Source organism: Stegodyphus dumicola, chromosome 3, assembly GCF_044657685.1.
Source record: "Stegodyphus dumicola isolate Sdum_Otavi_A_Nest chromosome 3, ASM4465768v1".
NCBI lineage: Eukaryota > Metazoa > Arthropoda > Arachnida > Araneae > Eresidae > Stegodyphus > Stegodyphus dumicola.
Window position 1 is genome coordinate 57178001 of NC_140770.1, and position 24626 is coordinate 57202626.

Sequence of the window (24626 nt, forward strand, 5' to 3'; positions counted from 1 at the left end):
TACGTGAGTGGCGCCATCTATCGAATATCGCTAAACAATAAAGAAAGAAACGTGTGGTAAGAAAAGGCGGAATTAGTTACGCAGTTTTTTCTTTCTTTCCCCCGCATCCTTGATGCAGTATATGTTACAACTTTTCAGTATTTAAAAATTAAGAAAATGACATCACACTGTAGATGTAATTAATGAGCAGACATCAAAGTATTAAGGCAATTTGAAATAGAATGAATTCACACAAGTATATTTAGGAATTTTCAAGCTAAACTTTGCTATGGTAAAGGTAAGAAATACAGTTTCAGTTTGATAAATAGAAATTTTAAAAAATTGCATTGGCATTAGTTTTTAATGAGAAAACTAATGGATTGTATATCAGGTACGTAATATATGGCATAATATATAATATACGTAATATATGGCGTCATTTCTAAAATTAAGAAATACTGAAGCCCTATGAGAGGCGGTTAGAAAAAATAAATGAATCAAATGATTAATAAAATAATTAATAATTAAAATCAAAATTGAATACAATGTAAAGAGACAAATAAAAATTATAAATTAATAATATATCGTTAAAAAATAAAATTCTAAGCCTCATCTGCTTTGGAGCATCTGGTTGGAATTATAATTTCACTCAAAAGCTATGAAATAGTTCAATAAGACTTCGCCTGGATTTAAGCCCTGAATATACAGTATAATGTGGTATGAATGTGGATGAATAGAAATAAAGATCTTTCTTTTCCCTTCACACCGTTGAAAAATGTTAAAACGGTAAAGCGTCACTAAGGAGAGTAGAGAAAACGCTAGAAAGACAGTATGGCAGAGAATTTTAACGGAGACGTGTAGGTATGAAAACAAAAGAAGAAAGATCTAACACTTTCTGACCACGATCCCCAGTCGATATTATTTACCAGTTGTATGTGTTGCAAGTTATATTAAAAAATAAACTGACAATTTAAATTATTGTGAAGGGTGTTCATTGCATTAAAGTCACTGAATTTATTAATCTATTACAAACTAAAAAGATAAATTAGAAAAATTAGGTTTTGCAAAAATGGCAAAATTCTGCGTACGAAGATGCATGAAAGATATACAATAATAGCCCCACTTAACGTATACTCGAAGTTAATATATCGCGTGCTATGTCCCCCCCCCCAAACATGAAAGACCAGTTAAAATTGTGCTAAGAAGTCTCCTTATAGATCGGTGGACTGATGACATTACTGAGTACCTTAAAACTTTTAACTTTAAAGAATTAAAAAATAATAATAAATCTGAAAGCTTTGAAATTTTCTATTATGTCCAAAGGGGCGTTTTTTTTTTTTTTTTTTTTTTTTTTTAACGTTTTCTGTCTTATTACTAAATATCGTGTTCTTCGCACTTAAACCACATAAAATTCAATTCAACAGCAATACCACAAACTATTTAAAAACAGTATATCTTTAGAATTTCCCATAGAGAGTCTCGAGCACTGGAGATGAAAATGCTTTTTTCCTGTACAGTATTGTCATTGCTCGCCCTGAAATCGTTGAGTTTCTTAATCAAAAATTCGTTTTAAATTCTACAGAATGCGAAATAGATAATTAATAAATTCGAAATTCAAAGTTCGGGCTTCCACGTGCTCATGTGCAGGTGGAGGATAACATTATTAAAAATTTGATGGCTCTAGGTAGCGTTGTTTTTTCACAATGCGAGAAAGAGACTACATTCATGCACATTTTCCTTTATTCCTTTTAAAATAATAAGGAGCGATAATATTTCGTGGCAACAGTTTGGAATGTGAGTCAGCCTTTTACAGTGATTCAACGCAAAATCTCATTTCGAAACTAATAACCTTTCTGCTAAAAAAAGTTTGCTAGAATGCATCGTTTTAAAACCAAGGTCCTATGCCCCTGTATCAAGTACCACTGGCTTAACGAGCCAGGAGTGGAAAACGTTAAAAATATTTCTACATTTTTGTGCTTTAATATCTCTGTTACTTCATACCAGATAAAGAGAGATCTCATTCGATGTCTTAACTGCCACTTGTTTAATCATGTCTGGAGTCTGCAAGTTAAAACCTAAGTGCGTGAAGTGTGTATGTAAGACATAAAAGTTCTGAATGTTAGGCCAAAAAGGTTGAAAATGAAAATGTGCAGTGTTGCAACTGTCTGCAATCTGGACATACTGCAAACAAAATATTCTGTTCAAAATTATATTACGATTACTCAGCAAAAATCCTAAAAAAAGTCTAACCTCGCAATAAATTTAAAAATAGCAAAATTACCCTTTGGTAATAAAGATATTTCGAATGCTGTAGTTCCTTACCAACCAGTGCAGGTTGTTTTTCCTCGAGGTTCAAAATAAAACCCTTTAAAATAATTATGGAAGCCCTGACTACGATGTTATAAGTTCCATTTCTGTGAATTTTAATGTAATCAAATAGCGAAACATTTAAAAGTTTCCAAATATCACACATAAGTAAGAAAACGTATAGTACAATGCCGGAAGTCCGCGCAGTCGAAAACTACACCGATAAATTGTTCATGCTTTCCTCGAGTTTTGAGGGCACCTACGGATGCAGCAATAATTAATCATTTTTATGTAAAGTCGTAATGTTTATTGCTATACATATTTTGATTTTCGTGTTACTATACCTCATTAATTGTTACACTTCATATGTTTCTACACTGTGTTTTTACGCTAACTCGTTTTATGTTTTTACACTTACATTAACTTTAACTAAGATATGATAATTATTTAAGTTCCAATTTGGGGACTGGCACGAACTTGGTTTGCTATGTTTTGTAGCTTCTCATTTCGGTTCATTTGTGTCCACCAGCGGCCGAGCGATAAAGTCGCTGAACACTGGTATTTCCGACCTGGCTTCGAATCCAGGCGAACGGAATGGCTGCATGGGTGTTTCCGTGATTTTTCCCTATGTGTAACTGGTATACGAGCCAGTTTCGTTTAGAAAGTCCTTCACGAAAGCTTTCCTCCCCTTAAGCAGCTAGCCCTAGAGTCCTATAATAAATTGAATCAAACCAAACCATTTCGACTCATTTGCATTCATAAAATGACTCGAAGATTTTAAAAATACGAGCTTGAATAGCTTAGATGTATTTGTTGAACTACGTACGAGCTGTATGACCTTTTTGATACTTTAGATGCCTTTACAAGTTAATACCAGAATTTATTTCGCAGATTTTATATTACGTCAAAGGGGCGTTTTTTTAACATTTTGTCTGTTACATTTATTTATTAAATATCGCGTTCTTCCATACATCGCACTTAAACCATAAAATTCAGTTCAAGAGCAATATCGCAAAATAGTTTTAAATTCAGCATGTCTTTAGAATTTCCGATACAGAGTCTCGCGCGCTGGAGATAAAAATGTTTTTTTCTGTACAACGTTGCCATTGCTCGCTTTGAAATCCTTGAGCTAGTTAATCAAAAATTTGTTAAAGTTTTACAAAATATAAAATCGATAATAAAACAAATTCTAAATAAATTTCAAATTTGGGCTTTTACATGCCCATATTCACAGTACGATTACGTTATTCAAAATTCGATGGCTCAAAATACCGTTGTTTTATCGAAATGCGAGAAATAGACATACATTTATGCAGATTTTTCATTATTTAATTTCTTCAAATATAATGCAGGACTGTAACATTCGGTGGCAACAGTTTTAAAAGTGAAACGGACATTTATAGTGAACCAACGCAAAATCGCAAAACGAAAACAATAGTCCTTCAGGGACAAAGCCCCTTTAATACTATCGCCCTTTACTATGTTCAAGAAATTAAATAATGAAGAATCTGCATAAATGTATGTTGTATGTATGTATGTATGTTTTTCGCATTGTGATAAAACAGCGGTACTTAGAGCCATCAAATGTTGAATACTGTAATCATCTACCCGAACATAGGCACATGAAAGACCGAATTTTGAATTTCGAATTTGCTTTATTATCTATTTCATATTTTGTAAAACTTTGACAAATTTTTGATTAACAAACTCAACAATTTCAAAGCAAGCAATGGCAACAATGTACGGAAAACAACAATAATAACTAAAACATTTTTATCTCGAGCACGCGAGATTGTGTATCAGAAATTCTTAAGATATGCTGTTCTAAATATTTTGTGATATTGCTGTTGAATTGAGTTTTATGGTTTAAGTACGAAGAATATGATATTTAATAAATAAAGGTAACATAGAAAACGTTAAAAAAGTCCCTTTGTTCGTAATTTATAAAATCTAAAAGCTTTCTAATTTTTATTTTTATCAAAAAAAATTTTTTTTCCTGATTTTTATTTTTATTTATTTATTTTTAAGTAATGCTTGCAGCTCAATTGTGTAAATAATTTATTATAGCAAGCTTACATTTGCAGTTTACCATTAAAAGTGTGCCATTTTCGAGAGATTTCAATACCCCTCATAAAGAATTCTCTTCCTTTTTCATTTGAGTCATCTCCATTACAAAAACAAACAATTCCTGTGCCTTTTTTTAACAATTCGATTATCTTGTTGTGTGCTAAAAGCTCTGTATCTTCTTCACTGTCGCTTCTTTCACCGTCTAGTGGTGTTTTATAAGATCATCCACTTCTTCATTTCTCATTTCACGAACGTCATTCCTAACTAATTCTTTGACTTCCCCCTTCTTTCCTTTCTGAAAATCCTTTGTCGCCTATTCCTTTTGCAGTTTGTAAGATTTCCTTAACTGCATTTTTAATCTATAGAAATCCTTTAAAACCGTTGACAACTTCTGGCCAGAGCTTGATGCCAAAAAGCATTCATTGTTGATGAATTTATTTATTCCTATACGCGAGTTTAATCAGTTCTATGCAGTGTCTTACGTTTGAATTGCTTCCAAAATACCATTAGTGTGTCGGGCGTTCCTTCTTCTCTTTATTTATTGCAGAGATGTAAACACGCATGACATTAGTTAGATTAAAAGGCAGTGGTTTTCGGTGGAAGAAATGGAGCTTTTAAATTTGGATGCAGCGCTGTGAAGGCTTCCGTATCACGTCCAGCAGCATTGTCGAGAATTAAACTTAAAAAAGCTCAGGGTTTGCTATTCTAATTAATGTTTGACTTCTTGAATGAATGAATTTTCAAACCAGTCATCAAAGAGGCGCCGAATCTCTGCAGCGTACCACGGATGATTGAAATTCTCTCGTTGAACAAATTAAATGGAGACAATTAAGAGAACATGTGTGTGTACGCAAAATCGTGTTCCGCTAGTCCGCGTTCGGCAAGGATTTATGCTTCTAGCCAGAAGAGAACGTTGAACGTATACCTGTGACCCCCCAGGTATCCCCGTCATCTCTCATCTGTAAGTTTGAAAAATAATAATTAACCACGCGTTCTTCTTTCTTGTCGCGCACTGCTGTTACAATCACTTATGAATTATGAAAATTTGAGTAAAGGTCTCGCAATTAATCTTATAAAAATTCATAAAAAATTTAATTAAAAAAATTTTTTCTTAAAAAGGTCTGAAAGGTGATTTTAAATTACGTCCAAAGGGGCGTTTTTTAACGTTTTGTGTGTTACCTTTACTTATTAAATATCTCGTTCTTCGCACTTACACCATAAAATTCAGTTCAACAGCAATATCGCAAAATAAATTTAAAATGAGTGTATTTTTAGAATTTCCGATACACAGTTCCGCGCCCACTAGAGATAAAAAGGTTTCCTCCCCCCCCGTAGAGTGTTGCCATTGCTCGCTTTTAAATCGTCGAGTTTGTTAATAAAAAATTCGTTAAAGTTTTACAAAATATGAAATAGATAATAAAAGAAATACCAAATTCGGGCTTCCAGATGCCCATATTCGGGTGGAGACGTACGTTATTCAGAACTGGATGGCTAGGCACCGCTGTTTTATCATACATTTATGCGAGAAACATACATACATTTATGCAGATTCTTCATTATTTAATTTCTTTAAATATAATGCAGGATTCTAATATTTGAAGGCAATAATTTAAAAAGTGATTCGCCGTTTATAGTGAATCCATGCAAAATGCCAAAACGAAATTAATAGCCCTTCTGGGCAAATTGCTCCTTTGGACTAAAAACATTTAAACAAGTCTAATTAAAAGTTTGTCTTTCTACAGAAGAAATTGCTGTTGTGACTAATCTCTCTTGTGTGATAACAAAGTATGCCCACGGAATTCATCATGGCAAGCAAAGAATATGTATTGTTCTAGACGTTCTTTGATGGAAGCTGTCCTTCTTTACATAGGCATTCTTTGATGGCGGGGAGGCAAGATTGCACCTGTCGTTGGCAAGAGCCTTGGGCACAATACAGGTGACAGTACGACTTTGCTGAGCTGCATCCCCAATTCTGAAAGACAGCACCCAGGGGGGACAGATCCAGTGTTCAGCCAAAGAATCTCTAAGGAGATAAGAATCTCTAAGAATCTCCTTAGATATTCTTTGGTTCAGCCATCCCTCTTCCCTTACTTCTACCAAAGAACATGTAACAATACATATTCTTTGTTACTACTCTCTCGAGAGGACTTCTGGCTCGATGACACAGACTGTATATATTTACAAACATCTTATGTTTTCTCGGGATTTTATCTTTTAAGATAGTTTTATGAAATCTCTATTTGGTTTTACGTGACTAGGCTCTTTGTCATAATGTTTATCGAACCGGATAAACTGTATTTCTCTATGGTATTCTGGCAAAATAATCATCAGTCAGTTTTCTCGGTGACTCGAATCCAGGACTTTCGATAAGCCAGTCAGAGTCATTAACGGCTATCCTGGTCAGGCGGCAAAGAAAGAGTTGCTGTGACTGATCTGACCGTAACATCAGAACGAGTCCACTAATTTCTATTGTGACTAGGAGCTCAGAATTGTGTCTGTCGTTGACATGGACCTCAGGCACCATATAGGCAAAGAATGTATAACGGGAAGACCATTTATAATTAAATAGACCGTCAAAAAATTGCAAATTTTGAAATTAAACATCTCGGTCAATTTTTTGCTATACCAGAGTCAAACTTTCTTGGTTTTAATTTTTTATAACGAGTGCAAAATTTCCTAATATAAACATTTAAATATAAACATTAAACAAATGGAACCGGAGGAACGTATGAAAAGTTAGATTATCGATTTCTTTAAATTAAAAAAAGTCAAAGTAGGGATATTTGCGTCACTTAAAACATTTTTGTAACTACCAGTATATGTCTACGGCCAACGGTTACAAAAATAAAGAAACGGTGCACATGCAACGCTGGTACAAATATGACGTTTTGCGCATGACAAATAATTACGCGGACCGCTTTCTAGATGTCACAAGAATGTCAAGATTATGAAAGAAAATGTAAGAAACTATTTCAAAATAAACTCTCTTCTGCCAAAAACCACTAAGCATATATAAAAAATAAAGTGTCGAATCTTAAATTCCCAATATTTAATTTTAAATAGAGCTGAATGATTTTTATATCGCATTCAGCGAAATGTTCGAGAGAACAATGAAGCTTTGAAACCTTTTTAAACAATGAACACGTCATTCGAGGCCAAAATTGTATTCCAATAGCCCTTTCTTTCTGACATTTGTTATTGTAAAAGTTAGGTCAAGTACGAAATTACATCCACGAATGGCTGTTCGATGGGGCTTGTCAGGTCAATGGCTGTTACGTGAGAAACGGGTCAAATGTATATTTTGCGCAGGAAAAATGTGATCCACATCAAAAGAAGTGTATATACGTAAAAGGTTGAGAAATTTTTTATATACAATAAAATAATTGTGTACTATTTCACATTTTTTTATGCAGGTCAGAAAATTTTGTTGAAAACGTTTTATGATTTAAATGCTGAACAACAAATTAACTGTGATATTTTCTTGAACAAATTTCATTAAGATTCCTTTTTTACCGAAAGCAGACAATAATGTTAATTTTATGTACATTCTAGCTTGCTCATAGAATATTTTATGTAAAATATTTTTAATAACTTACATAAATGCCTAACAACGAAGCTATTACTGAGGTAACAGACCAAAACGTATTCTTCGCCAAAAAAAACCGTAATAGATGGCTGACTATCACTCCATTACAAACATCGCATCTTTAAAAGTTAATTCCAGCGTTCTCGGGAAAATAAATGGGATATTTAAGCATCGCCGGTCGTTTCATAGCATTGCATTTCTATTTTTATAAATTAATACAGAATTTAAAAATATAAGTGCACTTAAATTATTCATAGCAAGTAGAATTCTATGGCTCCTTAAATAATGAAACATGTGTATTTTAAATAACTGTTCTAAAGCAGTTACAGCAAGCAAATTTACTTTGTTTTAGAATAAGAGAATTTTTCTGTGCATTTATAGCTATTTGCTATTTATAAATAATTAAACCATTATTCTGAATAATAGAAGCCTTTTTTAACGATATATACAGGGTGTCCCGTAAATGTTGCGGCAAACTTCTGGGGGGGTAGGGCACATCAAAAGGATTAAGAATTGCATAGGAACCCATGCCCGGAAATGTCAGGGGTAAGTGGTAGCAGAGGTAGAAGTGGGAAAGGAAACAAGACAGCGATTAATTTGAAGCATTTACTGGACATGGATACAAATGGTGTACAACAGACTGAAGGTTAAAACAGATGCCCGATGCTTGTAGCATCAGACGCCAAACACGCCTGACACCGACGGACCATTGACTGCCGGACATATTTGAAACACACCAGAAGTTTCTTTGATTGTTGCAGTTGCGCAGGCGAATCTTGCCACGAGATCCATTTCAGACACAACAGGATCGTGAGCTTCCCACAAAAAGAAATCAAGGCTTGATAAATCCGGTAAGCGTGGAGGCTAGGGAACTGGTCCATCACGTCCAATCCATTGAAGCGGGAATGATCTGCGATCTGCTCAAATGGCTACGAATCTCCAGTCCAAAATGAGCAGGCGCCCCAGTATGTTGGAACCACATGTTCACCAAGCTCTCCATTGGTATATCGTTACATGCTCTTCGTATGGTGCCTACCGCTCGAACGAGGCAATCCCTATATTCCACTAGCACTCTCCTGAACAACACTCTCTATCGGCGTACAGGAACGTTTCTGGGCAGGGGTTCCTATGGAATTCTTAATCCTTATGGTGTGCCCTACCTCCGCCGGAAGTTTGCCGTAACATTTACGGGAGCCCTGTATATCAGGGATGGCCATAGTGGGGGCTTGCGAGTCGTATTCGGCTGTTAATGCAGATCAAATACAGAGATTGTTCCTACATTTTTAGATGACTTTCATTGTAATTACAGAAATATTTTAAGTAAAATTTTTGTTTTAAATATAAACCTTATTCTTCACTATCTTTCTACACGGTAATTTTCAAGCATTTAAGTAAGTATTTTCTACTGCATTCAAGCTGTAATTAGAGGACACAAAGTCATCACAAAATTTCTCGCTGTCATTGACGCATCAACTCATGCTGAGGACAAACCGTCACTGAATGCTTGTTTAGAGTCAGGCGATTCTTTCCATTTGAAACATATTTCCTATTTTTAAAATGATACAAATCTGGACATGCATCTTTTGTAAAATCTAGTTGCGGCCCTCGAAATTTCCTGAATTCCAACATGCGGCTTTTTGACTGTTACTGACATGCAGCTTTCACTGATATTTGGTTATTCCCGATATACATTGTACTGTATTTTAGCTAAAGTAATCTTTCTAATATTCTTACAGTGCACAAAAGTTCTCATCTTACTTCTTTGAATCAGAACCCGATTTTCACAGGAGTAAATAAGGGACGTATCCCGTAACTCCACCTTCAAGAAGCCTCCAGATCCATTTATAGTATCTTACAGTTATCTGTTCATCCTCTTGCATAAACTGCCGTTTAATGCAAGAGGATGAACAGAATTGTCTTGTAAATTTATGTTACTCAGTGTCATTTTACGATTTATAATAACTTAAGAACGGGTCAAAGTATTACTTAATGAATAGTTTTAGCTTACTTAGCAACACACAAATTAGGAGAAAATTTGTATTCAAAAACATCGCGGACGAAAACGTCGCGGAGAGAAAAACGCAAGGCGAAAACGTCGTGCAACAAAACATCGTGGGAGAAAACATCGCAGTTCTAAAACATTGTGGTACAAAATATCGTCGTCGAAAATAAAGCGGTTCAAAAACTTCGCAGTTTAAAAACATCGTCGTCGAAAATATCGTGGTAAAAAATAAAGTATCTACAAATCACCGCATGACGATAACATCGCAGACATGCTTTTCTTCAGGCTTTAATAATTGTAAATGGATATTTCTATAATGATTTGTGAGCGCAAGATGGAAAGAAGGATAATTTTTACTTTCATATTTTTTATTAACTAATACATTTTTCCTAATAAAGTAAGTAGGCAACTTAAGCATAGAAAATTAATGCAACTTATAGCACTTAACAGAATTTTAAACTGACATAGTTAACTAACAAAGGTCATTAATAAATTACTTTTTTAAAGTTTTTAGTGGTAATTTTTCATAAAAAGTATAATCTAAAAAAATCTGTAAAAAGCATGTCTGCGATGTTATCATCATGCGATGATTTGAAGATACTTTATTTTTTACCACGATATTTTCGACGACAATGTTTTTAAACTGCGAAGGTTTTGAACCGCTTTATTTTCGACGACGATATTTTGTACCACGATGTTTTAGACCTGCGATGTTTTCTCTTTGCGATGTTTTCTCCCTCGATGTTTTGTAAGCACGACGTTTTCGCCTTGCGTTGTTTTCTCCGCGACGTTTACGTCCGCGATTTTTTTTTTTTTGCCGCGATGTTATCGGCTGTAACCATTTTACCCAGAAATATACACACATGTGTAGACGAAGACAAAAAAAAAAAAAAAAAAAAAAAAAAAAAAACTTGATACTTTTTCTAAATCATCGTATTTGCATTAGCACGCAGATGTACAAAGGCGTCTTTGGAAGAAATACCATTTAAATTTTAAAATATTTTTAAATGCTTATTTTTATTAACTTTGAGAACTTAAAATTAATTCATTTGCATCTCTCTACCTTAATAATTCAGTAAAATATAAACCTTTTTTGTCCTAAATTTAATGTAGAAATATTTCTTATGAAGGTATAGAAGTTTATTAAAACTGAGTATTATGAAATAGCTACTTACAAAATTATTTACTCTTTTTGAAAAGATAATACAAAATTAAAAAAAAAAAAAAAAAAAAAAAAAAAAATGGCTATAGAAGAACAAGTCTTAAAAAGATTTTTAACTAAAATCTTACCAACTTTTTTTCTGAATCACATACAATCCAAGTTGCAAGTTACGTTTATCCCGAGATTATCAAGCATTCTGCTTGATGTGTTCCGGTTGTCATCAGATGTTTGCTCTGCAGCGCGAGGCGCGTTTTTTTAACGTTTTGTGTGTTACCTTTATTTATTAAATATTATGTTCTTTGCACTTAAACCATAAAATTCAGTTCAATATTAAAATGAGCATATCTTTAGAATTTCCGGTACAATGATCCGCGCGCTGGAGAGAAAAAAGGCTTTTTTTTTTTTTTTTTTTTTCCCCTCGTAGTGTGCTGCCATTGCTCGCTTTGAAATCCTCGTGTTTGTTAATCAAAAATTCGTTTTACAAAATATGAAATCGATCATAAAACAAATTCCAAATTTCAAATTTGATCTTCCTCATGCCCATATTCGTAGGAGGATTACGTCATTCAAAATTCGATGGCTCTATGTATGTTGTTTTATCACAATGCGAAAAATAGACATACATTTATGCAGATATTTCATTATTTAATTTTTTCAAATATAATGCAGGACTTTAACATTTGGTGGCAACAAGTTGAAAAGTGCAACGGACATTTATAGTGATTCAACGCAAAATCGAAAAACGAAAACAATAGTCCTTCCGTTTTATTTTGTAAGTACAAAGCCCCTTTGGACTGAATAAAAAATAAATAAATAAATAAATAAATAAAAAATAATTATAAAAATAAATAAATAAATAAAAAATAATTATAATAAATAAATAAATAAATAAATAAATAATTATAAAAATAAATAAATAAATAAATAAATAAAAATAATTATAAAAAATAAATAAATAAATAAATAATAATTATAAAAATAAATAAATAAATAAATAAATAAATAATTATAAAAATAAATAAATAAATAAATAAATAAATATAAAAATAAATAAATAAATAAATAAATATAAAAATAAATAAATAAATAAAAAATAATTATAATAAATAAATAAATAAATAAAAAATAATTATAATAAATAAATAAATAAATAAATAATTATAAAAATAAATAAATAAATAAAAAATAATTATAAAAATAAATAAATAAATAAATAAATAATTATAATAAATAAATAAATAAATAAATAATTATAAAAATAAATAAATAAATAAATAAATAAATAAATAAATAATTATAAAAATAAATAAATAAATAAATAATTATAAAAATAAATAAATAAATAAAAAATAATTATAAAAAATAAATAAATAAATAAAAAATAATTATAAAAATAAATAAATAAATAAAAAATAATTATAATAAATAAATAAATAAATAAATAATTATAAAAATAAATAAATAAATAAAAAATAATTATAATAAATAAATAAATAAATAAATAAATAATTATAAAAATAAATAAATAAATAAATAAATAATTATAAAAATAAATAAATAAATAAAAAATAATTATAATAAATAAATAAATAAATAAATAAATAAAAAATAATTATAAAAATAAATAAATAAATAAAAAATAATTATAATAAATAAATAAATAAATAAATAAATAAATAATTATAAAAATAAATAAATAAATAAATAATTATAAAAATAAATAAATAAATAAAAAATAATTATAAAAAATAAATAAATAAATAAAAAATAATTATAATAAATAAATAAATAAATAAAAAATAATTATAATAAATAAATAAATAAATAAATAAATAATTATAAAAATAAATAAATAAATAAATAATTATAAAAATAAATAAATAAATAAAAAATAATTATAATAAATAAATAAATAAATAAAAAATAATTATAATAAATAAATAAATAATTATAAAAATAAATAAATAAATAAAAAATAATTATAAAAAATAAATAAATAAATAAATAAATAAAAAATTGTGCACTTATTCTGGATTACTTCGAAAAGTTCTTACATGAAATTGTTTCAGACGATATCTTTTATGCGTTGTTAATGTTCGCTAGTAGCGTTTATATTTATAAATTATGAGCTATAGAACGCAGTGATCTATTTACTTTTCTTTCAATGTAGAGGGAAATACACAAAAGCTACTTTTCTTGTATCAAGAGCTGGAATTCTCATAAAGATATACTTAGACGCAATCTTCTTTCCAGAGAAGACAAATTGCGGCCATAAACGGCCTCACGTAGATGCACGTGTGATATTTCACTCGTGAATCTCTGTAATTACGAGTTCTTCGGCGCGATGGAGTATAGGAATTGACAGGCAGCTGACTGGCCTACGACGGGAAAAGGCGTAACTTAATTAAGGAAATTTATTCGCTCGGGTGCTGGTTTGGCTTTTACTTCGATCAGACCATGGCATTTACGCTGCATCGTCGACATGAATGCTCTATTAGTTCGGACATTCCATAGGGTATAAATATGTCATCACACAGAGCGAGGAGTAAAAGCGTGTCAAAGAAGAAGGAATATTTTCTCTTTTCCTATCTACTACTTTCGTACTCCTTTTTCAAAGAAGGAACAGAATGAAAATTTCAATGTCTTAGAACTGAATGAAAATTAAATTATTAATGTTAATGTGTGTGTTTTTGAAAATTAAGTTATTGATGTTAGAACTGTGTTATTAATGCTTTGTAATGAAGTATACCAAACTGCATCATATAAAATAGAAGTACTCCTTGTCTCATAATTTTCAAGCAGGAATTTCTGCAAGTTAACTAAATTGTGTTCTGAAAATTTTAAAAATATTCCTATAATTCTCTCTTTTTCTTTCTGAGGGCTAGATTGTTGGTAAACTGCATTCCCTTGATTATTTTTATTTTTATTCAGTGTATTCAGTTTGTATTTGCATTCCGTTCGATTTATTTTCAGTTGCATTTATTATTTGAAAAGTATTTAGTGAAAATTTTTCGTTAAACTACTCGAACGTAGCAGATGTTCTCCTAATATGTCATTTCACCTTACTTCTATTATTTACATTCCAGCTCACTGTAGCTTTGTGTGTTCGATTTTCTGAAATTTGGATCTTTTGTTCATCTCCTTTATCCGTCGTTCCTTCTATGTCCCTCTTTGGGAACAGTGGTTAAAATTTATGTGAAAACTTCAAAGTCTGAGTTTTACAAGGTAATTGAGTAAAGTGCAAAATGTCTGGCTGAATTAATGCCAGACATTGCATTAATTCAGCCAGACATTTCACTGGAATTGCATTAATTCACTGGTATGCAGATGTCTATTAAAGAAATAATATTGTGATAGCTGCCAGTAGTTTAACCATGACTACTTTTCATTTATTAGGTTCTTACTGAAACCGCTTTCTTCGGAAATTAAATTACTCTTGTTAGATTCCAAATTTTGAATGTACTGCAATGTGTTTGGAACGTCGAGAACTGATAAGCGAATAATCCCTTAGTTCAAAGAGATAGAAATGTAAACGTTCGAAGGGTTAATTACCCTTTATTATTCAAAATAAATTTAACAGACGACTCTTTCTTGGAGTTACAATGAAGCCTCCACTCGGGCTTGAACTCAGGAATAATAATCAATAAAACTTAACTAAACTAAAAAGATACAGCCGAAGCTATCAAGATTCTAACAGAGTTGGCCCTTTAACGCTAACTAACGGCAAAGCTATCAAGGGCTAAAGTATGGCCGAGCGTAATAATAGCGTAATAATCACCAAAAGGCTAACGCGCGTTGATCAGAATTTCAGGCTCTTTCCCGAAGTCAGTAGAACTTCAGAGTTAAATACTTCTTCTCCTCATTTGTATTCAAACGCGATTCTGAAAATAAGTTCTGGCTGGAAGTTGTAAGCTGATATTAAGGCAAGACAGGAAAGTAACTTTAACTAAAAATTAACTGTTATAAAATTAAAATAAACCTTACACTCTCATAATTTTGCCCTCTCGGATTTTGGACGATAAAATTAGTTAAAAGAAAATTGAAAATTCTTCACCAAAGCATCATAATGTTACGAATTTCGTACAATATGTACATAATGTTAGTGAAATTATATGTTGAATTGTAGCATTTTTTGTGTGATGTAACATGACATGCTTGAAAGAGACGAAACTCTGCCGGAAGAATAAGAATACAGGGAACAAATCGATTTTACATTGAGTAAATGGCTATCTCTATAAATTAGCGAGATATCGCCAAATTGGTGATGGTTTTGGGAAAGCATTTGGCGAGAAATCGCCAAACTCGGCGACCATTTGGCAGCATTTGGGTTCAGTCCCTGCAAATTATGAATGATACTATAATTGAAAAACTGTAATTAATCCCTGCACGTAACTGTAACCGTATCCGGCTCCCATATGCCTTCCATTGCCTAATAAGCGGAATGTACCAAAGATTTTTCGGCTGTAGAAAAAAACTACCATCATGCTCAAAAAAGAAACAACAAACGTCAAAAGAAAAAGTAACAAATTTAAGATGGGGAATTAAAACGTACAGTTTACATATGAGGCAGAGGTTGCATCGCTGAATGCAAATAGGTAACCAAAATTAAGTGACAGTTCCGCGTAATACGAGATAACTAAGGCAGAAAGCATGAGCCGAAGACACTATCTGTCTGATGAAATGCGCTGAAGAACTGTCGGGATGTTGCAAATTGGTGCAAGACAGTTCCCGGTTGTGAAAGAGCTGAATGTGCATATCAGTATCATCATTAGGTTCTGGAATCTGTATCAATGGGATCAAAACCCCTGTAGAAGACGTTGGTCTGGATAACGGAGGATTAGTACAACGCCAGATGATCGCTTTCTGTTGCTATGTGCAAGACGCCGTAGATCACTAACAGCACGAAACCTGGCGTTGCATCTCTCTGCTGCTGTAGGACGACCCATTATCATTATTAGGGCACAGCCTCGATCCACCTAGCCGGCACAAGCCGGCAGTATGATAAAAAAAATGGGACTGGCCATAGGACGCCCCATATCCCCTCAAATTGCATCGCGTCGACTGCATGAAGCTGGACAGTATGCCCGAAGACACAAATTTGTGCTCCTTTGTCCCCATCGCATATCAAGTCGCGGTTGGATTGGTCCCGTGAATATCGCAGTTCGACACAAGAGCAGTTTAGCCAAGTACTGTTTACGGATGAGTTTCGATTTCAGGATTCCCAAAGAGCAATGATATGGCGAGAGCCAGGAACACGCTATCAGGCACTAGACATCGTCAAAAGAGACCATTACATAGGAGAAGGCTTACTTGTATACGAAGCTACTGGCTAGGATCTGTACGGCTCTGGGAAAGGTCACTTATTGGCCGGCCTCGGAGTCTAGCATGTCCTGAGCGGTTGGACCAGTTTATCCCCTCGGTTTGCTGGGTAACAGGCCTCTGCGATGGGCTCGTCCATGTGACTGGCAGGAGCAATTGACGACCAAGTGCTGCCTGGTGTCGTATCCAGGTGATGCGCTGCTTCCCTGGAAGGGTAATAGTGGAGGTTGAACCTCCACGAAATGTCCAAAGGGGGAGTGGACCTATAATGTGCTTAGTTCACGGGCAAAGCAGCCAAGATTTATCTATTAAATAGTTTTTGTTTTATTCCATGTTTTGCCTTAGTTGCTTATTGAGTAGAAGTGCATATAAGACCGAGGACAGCATCAGTTTCTCAGTTGTTAGTTCAAAGCTGACTTCGGAGTATTGAGATATTCGTCAGAGCTTCGCCTGTTAGATACGTTTTGTATTGCGTTGTGTTAACAATCTTAGTAGTTTGAGGTGTAACTACTAATTGAATTCTGTGATACTGTGAAGAGTTGCACGACTTGTCTTTATAGAAAGTTCCAGAACGGTAAAGTGTTTCTTTTGGGAAAATAAACTTTATCAAGCTGTCATGCATTCTGTGTGCATTCAATTCCTTACGAACTCGTATGCAGGCAACAATATTTTGTTGTAACATGTCACATATTGTCTTAATACTCTTGCATGGTAGCGGAGTTTCGAATTAAGATATAATTGTGTAATCATGCATAAATATACTCATACAGATACTAACGTTACATTGGGCAAGTCTATTGAACACAATCATATAATCCAGACTTTTGTAACGTTCTGTTGCCTGTAGACCTTTGCCAACACTAACTGTCTCAAGAATATTACAGGCCACTAATTAATATGGAACCTAATAATTGTGCCCCTGCCCCTAAAGAGTGAGTGCACATAGTTTTAGGAGAATCAGCTCCTACTCAGGGACAACACTAGGCAACTTGTCGTCCAATGCAGTTTCTGCGAATTCGAAATTGTGCTGCGCAGTGCCTCCTTAAATTTTAAAAATTTTGCCTTATCTAAGTTATACTGCCTAAGATCTCCGTTAAATTAAAAAAAATTTGCCATCACTAAATTTTTTTTTGGTTTATGCTTCTCTAAAATTTTAAAAATTTCTGCACCGGTTGCATTGGCTCTGGCGCCGATTTCTGGATTGGTAAGGATAGAAATTTCGTAAGTTTCGGAGATCTCACCTGAATAACACGTCACTCTTTTTATCGTATCACCTGTGTGAGATCAACGTTAAATTTAGCATGCAGTCGGAAGTTCCCTCTAAGAGGAAATTTATTAGTGATTCCACAATTTTCTAGCACAAAGTTTGAAAAATGCGAGTTTTCTTAAACTTGTCCGCTGAAATGGCATAAAAAATCAAAGCAAAATATAATTATGTGAAAATAATAAGATATATGAAAAATATTAGTCGGTGTTGCGCTAAGGGGGGGGGAATTAAAAAATCTCGTGAAGTCCACCCTAAAGAAAGATATAAGATGCGTTTGCATGGTCAAAGTAGACTTGTTTATATCCTCCATAGGATATTTTACAGCTTGAAAAGATAGGTAAGAAAATCTAACCGTAGTCTAAAAAAATGCTTTTGTAGCTAATGAACGCATTTCTTATTGAAGTATAGAACTCTATAGACTGAGATCTAGGCTACACGTTTGGATAAATTTTATTCCGTATTTTATAATTTGTAATGTACATTTTCGCAGATAAGTTGGTTTGAGCTGTTGGTTTATCATCATCAACAATGCTTTGATTGTAAAGGTGGTGTGTGTGGTGTATTTAATTACGGCAAAGCACACTAGGGCTATCTGCCTAAGAGGAGGGATGCCTTCGTGGAGGACTTTCTACGGAAAACTGGCTCGTATACACATTACACATGGAGAAAACCACGAAAACACCCATGCAGCCAGCCCGTTCGCGGGATTCGAACCTCGGACCGAACTACCAGTGTTCAGCGACTTTACCGCTCGGTCGCTGGTGGGCTTTGATTATAAAGGCTCATATTATATATTTACTTAGTAGATAGTTATTTCTTGTGTAGACAGATCATCACGGACGGACAGATCAGATAATTATCACTATAATTATTTGAATCTAACTACTGAACAAACCTGCTGCAAAATGCATTCAATCGGTTTTTCAGTTATTTGGTTGTTGATTAAATCTCTTGCTTTAACATTTCTTTTTATTTCTTCATATGAACTTTAGTAAACAAAACTGGGTTGTATAAGTGGTAGGCTTTATTAACGCCGAAATTTATTTTTCATAAATTGTCCTAGATTTTCTTTTCTAAAATATGGCAACCGTATTCTAAATGCAAATATTAAGTTCAGTACAAAATGATGAAGAACTGGAATATGGACCCTGATAACTGTAGAAGAAGAACTACAATATCGAGCATTGATGAACTAGAAGCATCACAGATGCGATATTTAAGCGAGCAAAAAGCCATCAACGATCTAATTTTCGGAAACTTTTAAAAGTTATTTACGTAACTAAAATCGAATCGTGAGCTATTTTTAAATAAAATAAAAACACAAGTACTAGATAAAACTTTTTCTCTGAGTTAAATTTCACATTTAAACGAAAATATCTTACATGTTAATTTAAATATTTTTCCGACACAGTTTTAAAAGCTGCTCCACTTATCATGTCACCTTGAAAATGATGTGACCTCTCAAATGATGACCTTTGAAACGAGTGACGCATTAATTTAATTCTTAATACGTCACCTTTTAATCGGTTCCAAGAGCGATGTACTGTGTCAGTCGCTTTGAAGAGTCACTTTCTAATCAATCCCAATAGTGACGCACGAAGTTACTCAGCTTATATACTCTACTTTTAGGACAAAGAGTGACACAGTATTCAGATTTCACTGTAAATAAACCATTATATAATTGTTTAATAAACCGTTTTATAATATAAAATCCATTGTAATGGTTATATAATAAATAAAGTATTGTATAATAGTTTATTTTTTTTGCATTATTGAATAAAACTATTAGTTCATATTATTTCATGCACCAAAAAATGTCGTTTATATATTTTCTTTTAGTTATACGTAAATTTTCAAATTTCTAAAACGCTTCAACTGAAAGTAAGGCTAAATAATTGATTAATAAAGTTTAGTAATCCTCTTAGCTATCATAAACTGTTACCGAACTTTACACAGACTGACACCGAATTATCGCTAAGTCTAAGATAACAACTGGGCATTGAGAAGGGAGTAAAAGTTCCTTTATTTGAAACTAAGGAAGAATCGAAGGCACACCTGGTGCTTGCGAACTTAGTCAGAACTTACGGCGAGATGAGTTAAAGCAACAGCACGCTCAAATGTAAAATTTAAATTAAATAAGCTAATAGCCAAAAACTACACAGATTAATTTAACGCAACCTTGGCTCACAATTTGAACCGGTGTTGAGATTCAGTATCGGCAATTACAATGCAAGGCCGGAAACTACAAATCTTATCTGAGCTAGCAACCCAGTAATGTAGTCTAGAGAGGCAGAATACGCTGTGTCTTACAATCTAAGAACCTCATCTTAAATACACTTGAGTTGATTTGTATTCTGGCGTGGAAACGGAAGGAAAGCAGTGGTAGTAGAGATCTAAATAATGAAATAACTGGTTAATTAACATAAAGGAACTCCACAAATTCAATTATACGTTGTTTGCATTTAGAAGAAGAGAAGCCCCAATATTTGGCCGAGATGTTTAAGAGTGTTGAATACTGGTAGTTCGACCTAGTTTGAGTTCGATCCCAAACAAAGGGGCTAGCTGCTTGATAAGTTTTCGTGATTTTTCCCATGTATAACGTGAATACAAGCCAATTTCCCTCAGAAAATCTACGAAGACATCCCTCCTTATAAGCGGATAGCTCTTGTGGCTTTACCATATTTAGGATAACCTAACCTAACGTCGGAGATAGGGAAGGAATCGCCTGGTTTAACTCTTTCGCATCGAAGTCGCCCCAAACGCCCGAGCATTCAGACATCGGCTGGACCAAAGAATATCTAAGGAGAAGAATGAAAGCTTCAATAGACGCAATGTAAACCTGTTTCGCCTCTGCTTTATTGCCTCCTGATGTTATTTCGCACATGCGCAGTGAGGTACGGAGGGTGGATAGCTTTGGGATGGTTTGCCCCTTTAAAGTAAGCTTCAGGGATATACATAATGTGCCTCTTCGGTCTGAAGGAGCCACTTTTGCCTCGGGGAACCTTTACTTCTCCTTAGAGATTCTTTGGGCTGGACGCCCGAAACGCCTGAATAATTTCCTACCCAGTGCTTTCCCCCATCCCCCATCACGTTACTGCATTACTCATTGCTTTCAGGTGTTGTTAAATCACATGTCAATCATTCTTTTGAAGCTACTAAAAGTCAGGACTAAAGAGGACTATTTATCCCTGACTAAAAGTAGCTTCCTTGTTTCCTTTGTTCCTTCCTTTCCTTTGTTTACTGTCAGTGTTTAGCTTTTGATGCCCGAAGTTGCAATCCCGTCCGAAGGGGGAACTTCACACAGTGTCAAAGCGTCGAAGAAAGAAGTTCTCGCTTTACTTAAGTAAGGCTATTGTTAGCGCTGTAGTATTCAATTTGTCATGGGGGAAGGAAGAGCATTCCAGGAGAAATTCTTAGATACGGACGTTTTCGATGTTTGGGGAATAGAGATTTTGCCCTCTCTCGATGCGAAAGAGTTAAGCGAACTTGCTCGCATATGAACAAGATAGGAAGAAATAGCCAGCAGAGTAACTATAGTCATTGAAAGAAAACCAGTAGAATTAAATAGATTCAAATTTAAGTTGGAAGATTATCGAGTAATAAACTAAGCGATTGGAAAGCAATAAACACAGTGCCTAAGAATATTTTTTCTTACTTTTAATGTGATTGATTAAAATAGGCATGTATTAAAATCATCAGACGTATTCAATAATAATCATATTCAGTATTTTTTATGAAATTACATTAACTTATGTACTCGTTCAAACCAGTATATACTTTTTCTTTTTTATTACAACAATTTTAGGTGGCTGGCTGCTCGAGGAGTTACTTTTCAAAGAAATAATATAGCGAATATAAAAATATATATGGTAAACTCTAATACTCTGCCGGGAATTCTAAAGGTATGCTGTTTTTAAATATTATGTGGTTTTGCTTTGTACTGAATGTTATGTGGCGTAAATGAGAAGAACGTGATATTTAAAAAACAAAGTTAACACATAAAAGGTAAATAATAAGCAGGCAAAAAAACTTTTTTGTTAGCCATCTCACTAAGAAAACTGAATATTGATATGATAAACTGAGAAAGACTAAAAAAATATAAAACAATATGCACCAACACTTAACCCTGCATCGGGAATTCTAAACATGTACTGCTATAGAACTTTTAAAAATGTTGTGATTTTTTTTCATTGAATTGTGTGTGGCATAAGAAGAAAACTATGCTTAATATTAAAGAGATAAACAGAAGAAAATAAAAGAAAAATAAATAAACAAAAATAATCTGAAAGCTGTCGTATTTTACACTACGCCCAAAGGGGCGTTTTTTTAACGCTTTTGTGTGTTACCTTTATTTGTTTAATATCATGTTCTTCGCATTTAAACCATAAAATTAAGTTCAACAGCAATATCGCAAAATAATTTAAAAATGAGCATATCTCTAGAATTTCAGATACACAATCTCGCGCGATGGAGATAAAAATGTCCCCTCCCCTTTTTTTGTGGTACAGTGTTGCCATTCTTCGCTTTGAAATCCTTGAGTTTATTAATCAAAAATTCTTTAATGCCTGATAAAATATGAAATAGATAATAAAACAAGTTCCAAATTCCAAATTAGGGCTTTCAGATGCCAATATTCGGTGGAGGATTACGTTATTCAAAATTTGATGGCTCTAGGTACATTTGTTTTATCACAATGCGAGAAAAATACATACATTTATGCAGATTCGTTAATATTTAAATATAATACAGGGCTGTATGTTTGGTGGCAACAATCTGAAAAGTGAAACGGATATTTAATGTATTTAATGTTTTCAACGCAAAATGCTAAAACGAAATTAATAACCCTTCTGGGCCTTTTGGGCTAAAAAAAGGAAAAGGATTAGCATGAGCAAAGGATTTCTAAAAGTTCTTTAGCAGGCGTGACAGCAAGAGCAGACATGTAGACTGCATACTCAGCAAGAGCGTAAAAAACCTTAAATAACCGCTCTGGCCCACAATTAAAATCTGAATCCTTTCAGATTAAAAAAAAAAAATTATTTGGTTATTTATATATTTATTTATTCGGATTTTAAGGAAGATCACTGAAAAAGTTTTCGCCCAGGATCTCAAATACAGTAAGAGTGACCCTGAAAGAAATTACTCTCTTACGCCTGAAAGTCTCTTTACAGATTTATGGGAAAGAGTTCTTGGAAAGGGTTTTGTAAAACGTTACTTTGATACCACAACTTGCACATTTTCTTTGTCCTTGAAATAGTTAAGATAAGTTATTGGGAGTGGCCGGAAGCTTTTAACTTGATTCTTCGCATTCCAGATCAACAGCTGGACATTTGAGATTTAGAATGAGTGAAAAGAGCTCAAGAAACATTCGTGCCGTAAGTGCACATCGGCGTTGCACATTAAAATGTTATTGAGAAAATGGAAAGCTTACACTTAATGGATAAAAGTGAAATTAAAAGAATTATAGGGTCTATTAAAATGAAAATTAAAATATTTTCTTACATATTTAATTAAATACAATACTGCGTATGGTTTTTTATACTAGCTTAGTAATGTGTACTTTTTTAGATTATATAGCATATATTTGTGATCATAGAATGCTGGAATTTTTTTTCCAATAACCGATCCATTTCAATCCATAAATGGATATTTTTTTTTTCAGGTGCAAAACTGTAAATTTTTGACAGTGCAAAGTAAGACATTTTGCCACGAGGAAAAAACCTCCAAAACGGATGAAAGCTTCTATCACTGACATAAAGCTTTGAGTTTCTTTATAGGTGTCAGTAGGAATTTGTCCAGTTTCGTGCAGTTTTGATAGTCCCCCCGCCCAACGCGGGTAATGGATCCAAGGATCGCCTATCCTTGTTTTTGTTGCATCAACCTCTTCAAGGGAATTTCGACTCGACGCTATTTTAAGTACCTTCATTCCATTCATTCCATAAAGAATCCTATGCATTATTTTTGCAGATGGTAGGTTGTTGTAAGAACATCCATATTTCGAACCAGGGCATAATGATATCGCAAATGGCATTGCAAAACACCACACCAAACAGAAGGGCATATTTGATAATCTCAAAATAATTTTCAGCGTTTCTCTTTTTACGATTTATAGAAAATTTTGTAGAAGTAATAGATGTTCACTTTTTAGCCCAAAGGAGCGTTAGCGCATATGGACTATTAGTCTCGAAACGGCATTTTGCGTCGGTTCACTGTAAACGGCGTATCACTTTTGAAATTGTTGCCATCAAATATTATCGTCCTGTATTACATTTAAAGAATTTAAATAATAAAAAATCTGCATGAATGTGTGTATTTTTCTCTCACTGTGAAAAAACGACGGTACCTAGAGCCATCAAATTTTGAATAACGTAATCCTCCACCCGAACATGGGCAGATGGAAGCCGGAATTTTGAATTTGTTTTATTATCTATTTCATATTTTATATAACTTTCACGAAAATCGATTAACGAACTCAACGATTTCAAAGCGAGCAACAGCAACATTTTAAGGAAAAAAAAATTATCTCCAGCGCGAGAGATTGTATATCGGAAATTCTAAAGATATTCTTTTTTTAAATATTTTGTGATTTTGCTTTTGAACAACATTTAAAAAATTATTACTATTAATATATTGTTATTATTAATTTCCTTATTATTAATATATGGTTATTATTAATATATTCCTATCTCTATTAATATATCTTTGTTCTTAATGTCCTGATTATTACTATATCTTTATTATTATTAATATTATATTTATTATTTATATATTCTTCTTATTATTATTATTAATACTCTTATTATTAATATATATTTATTATTAATTTTATCCCTATTATTAATATGTATTTATTATTGAATTTATCTTTATGCGTATTAATAGAATATCAAGCATTAAATATATAGCTTTATTATATTGATATCCTGATTATTAATATGTC

At 32.9% G+C, this 24626-nt stretch overlaps 1 protein-coding gene across 3 annotated transcripts in view; it reads left to right on the forward strand.

The window, feature by feature from the left end:
• Positions 1 to 88: 88 nt before the first annotated feature.
• LOC118192218 (uncharacterized) overlaps positions 89 to 24626 on the forward strand; it is a 345204-nt gene continuing 320666 nt past the window's right edge. For 2 of the 3 annotated variants that reach the window (XM_085812924.1, XM_085812926.1), the window contains exons 1-2: positions 89 to 277; positions 21495 to 21591. In XM_085812924.1, the coding sequence (XP_085669050.1) occupies positions 21556 to 21591 (36 nt within the window). In that variant the 5' untranslated portion in view covers positions 89 to 277; positions 21495 to 21555. The remainder of the gene's footprint in view (positions 278 to 21494; positions 21592 to 24626) is intronic. The other variant, XM_085812925.1, reaches the window with a different exon arrangement.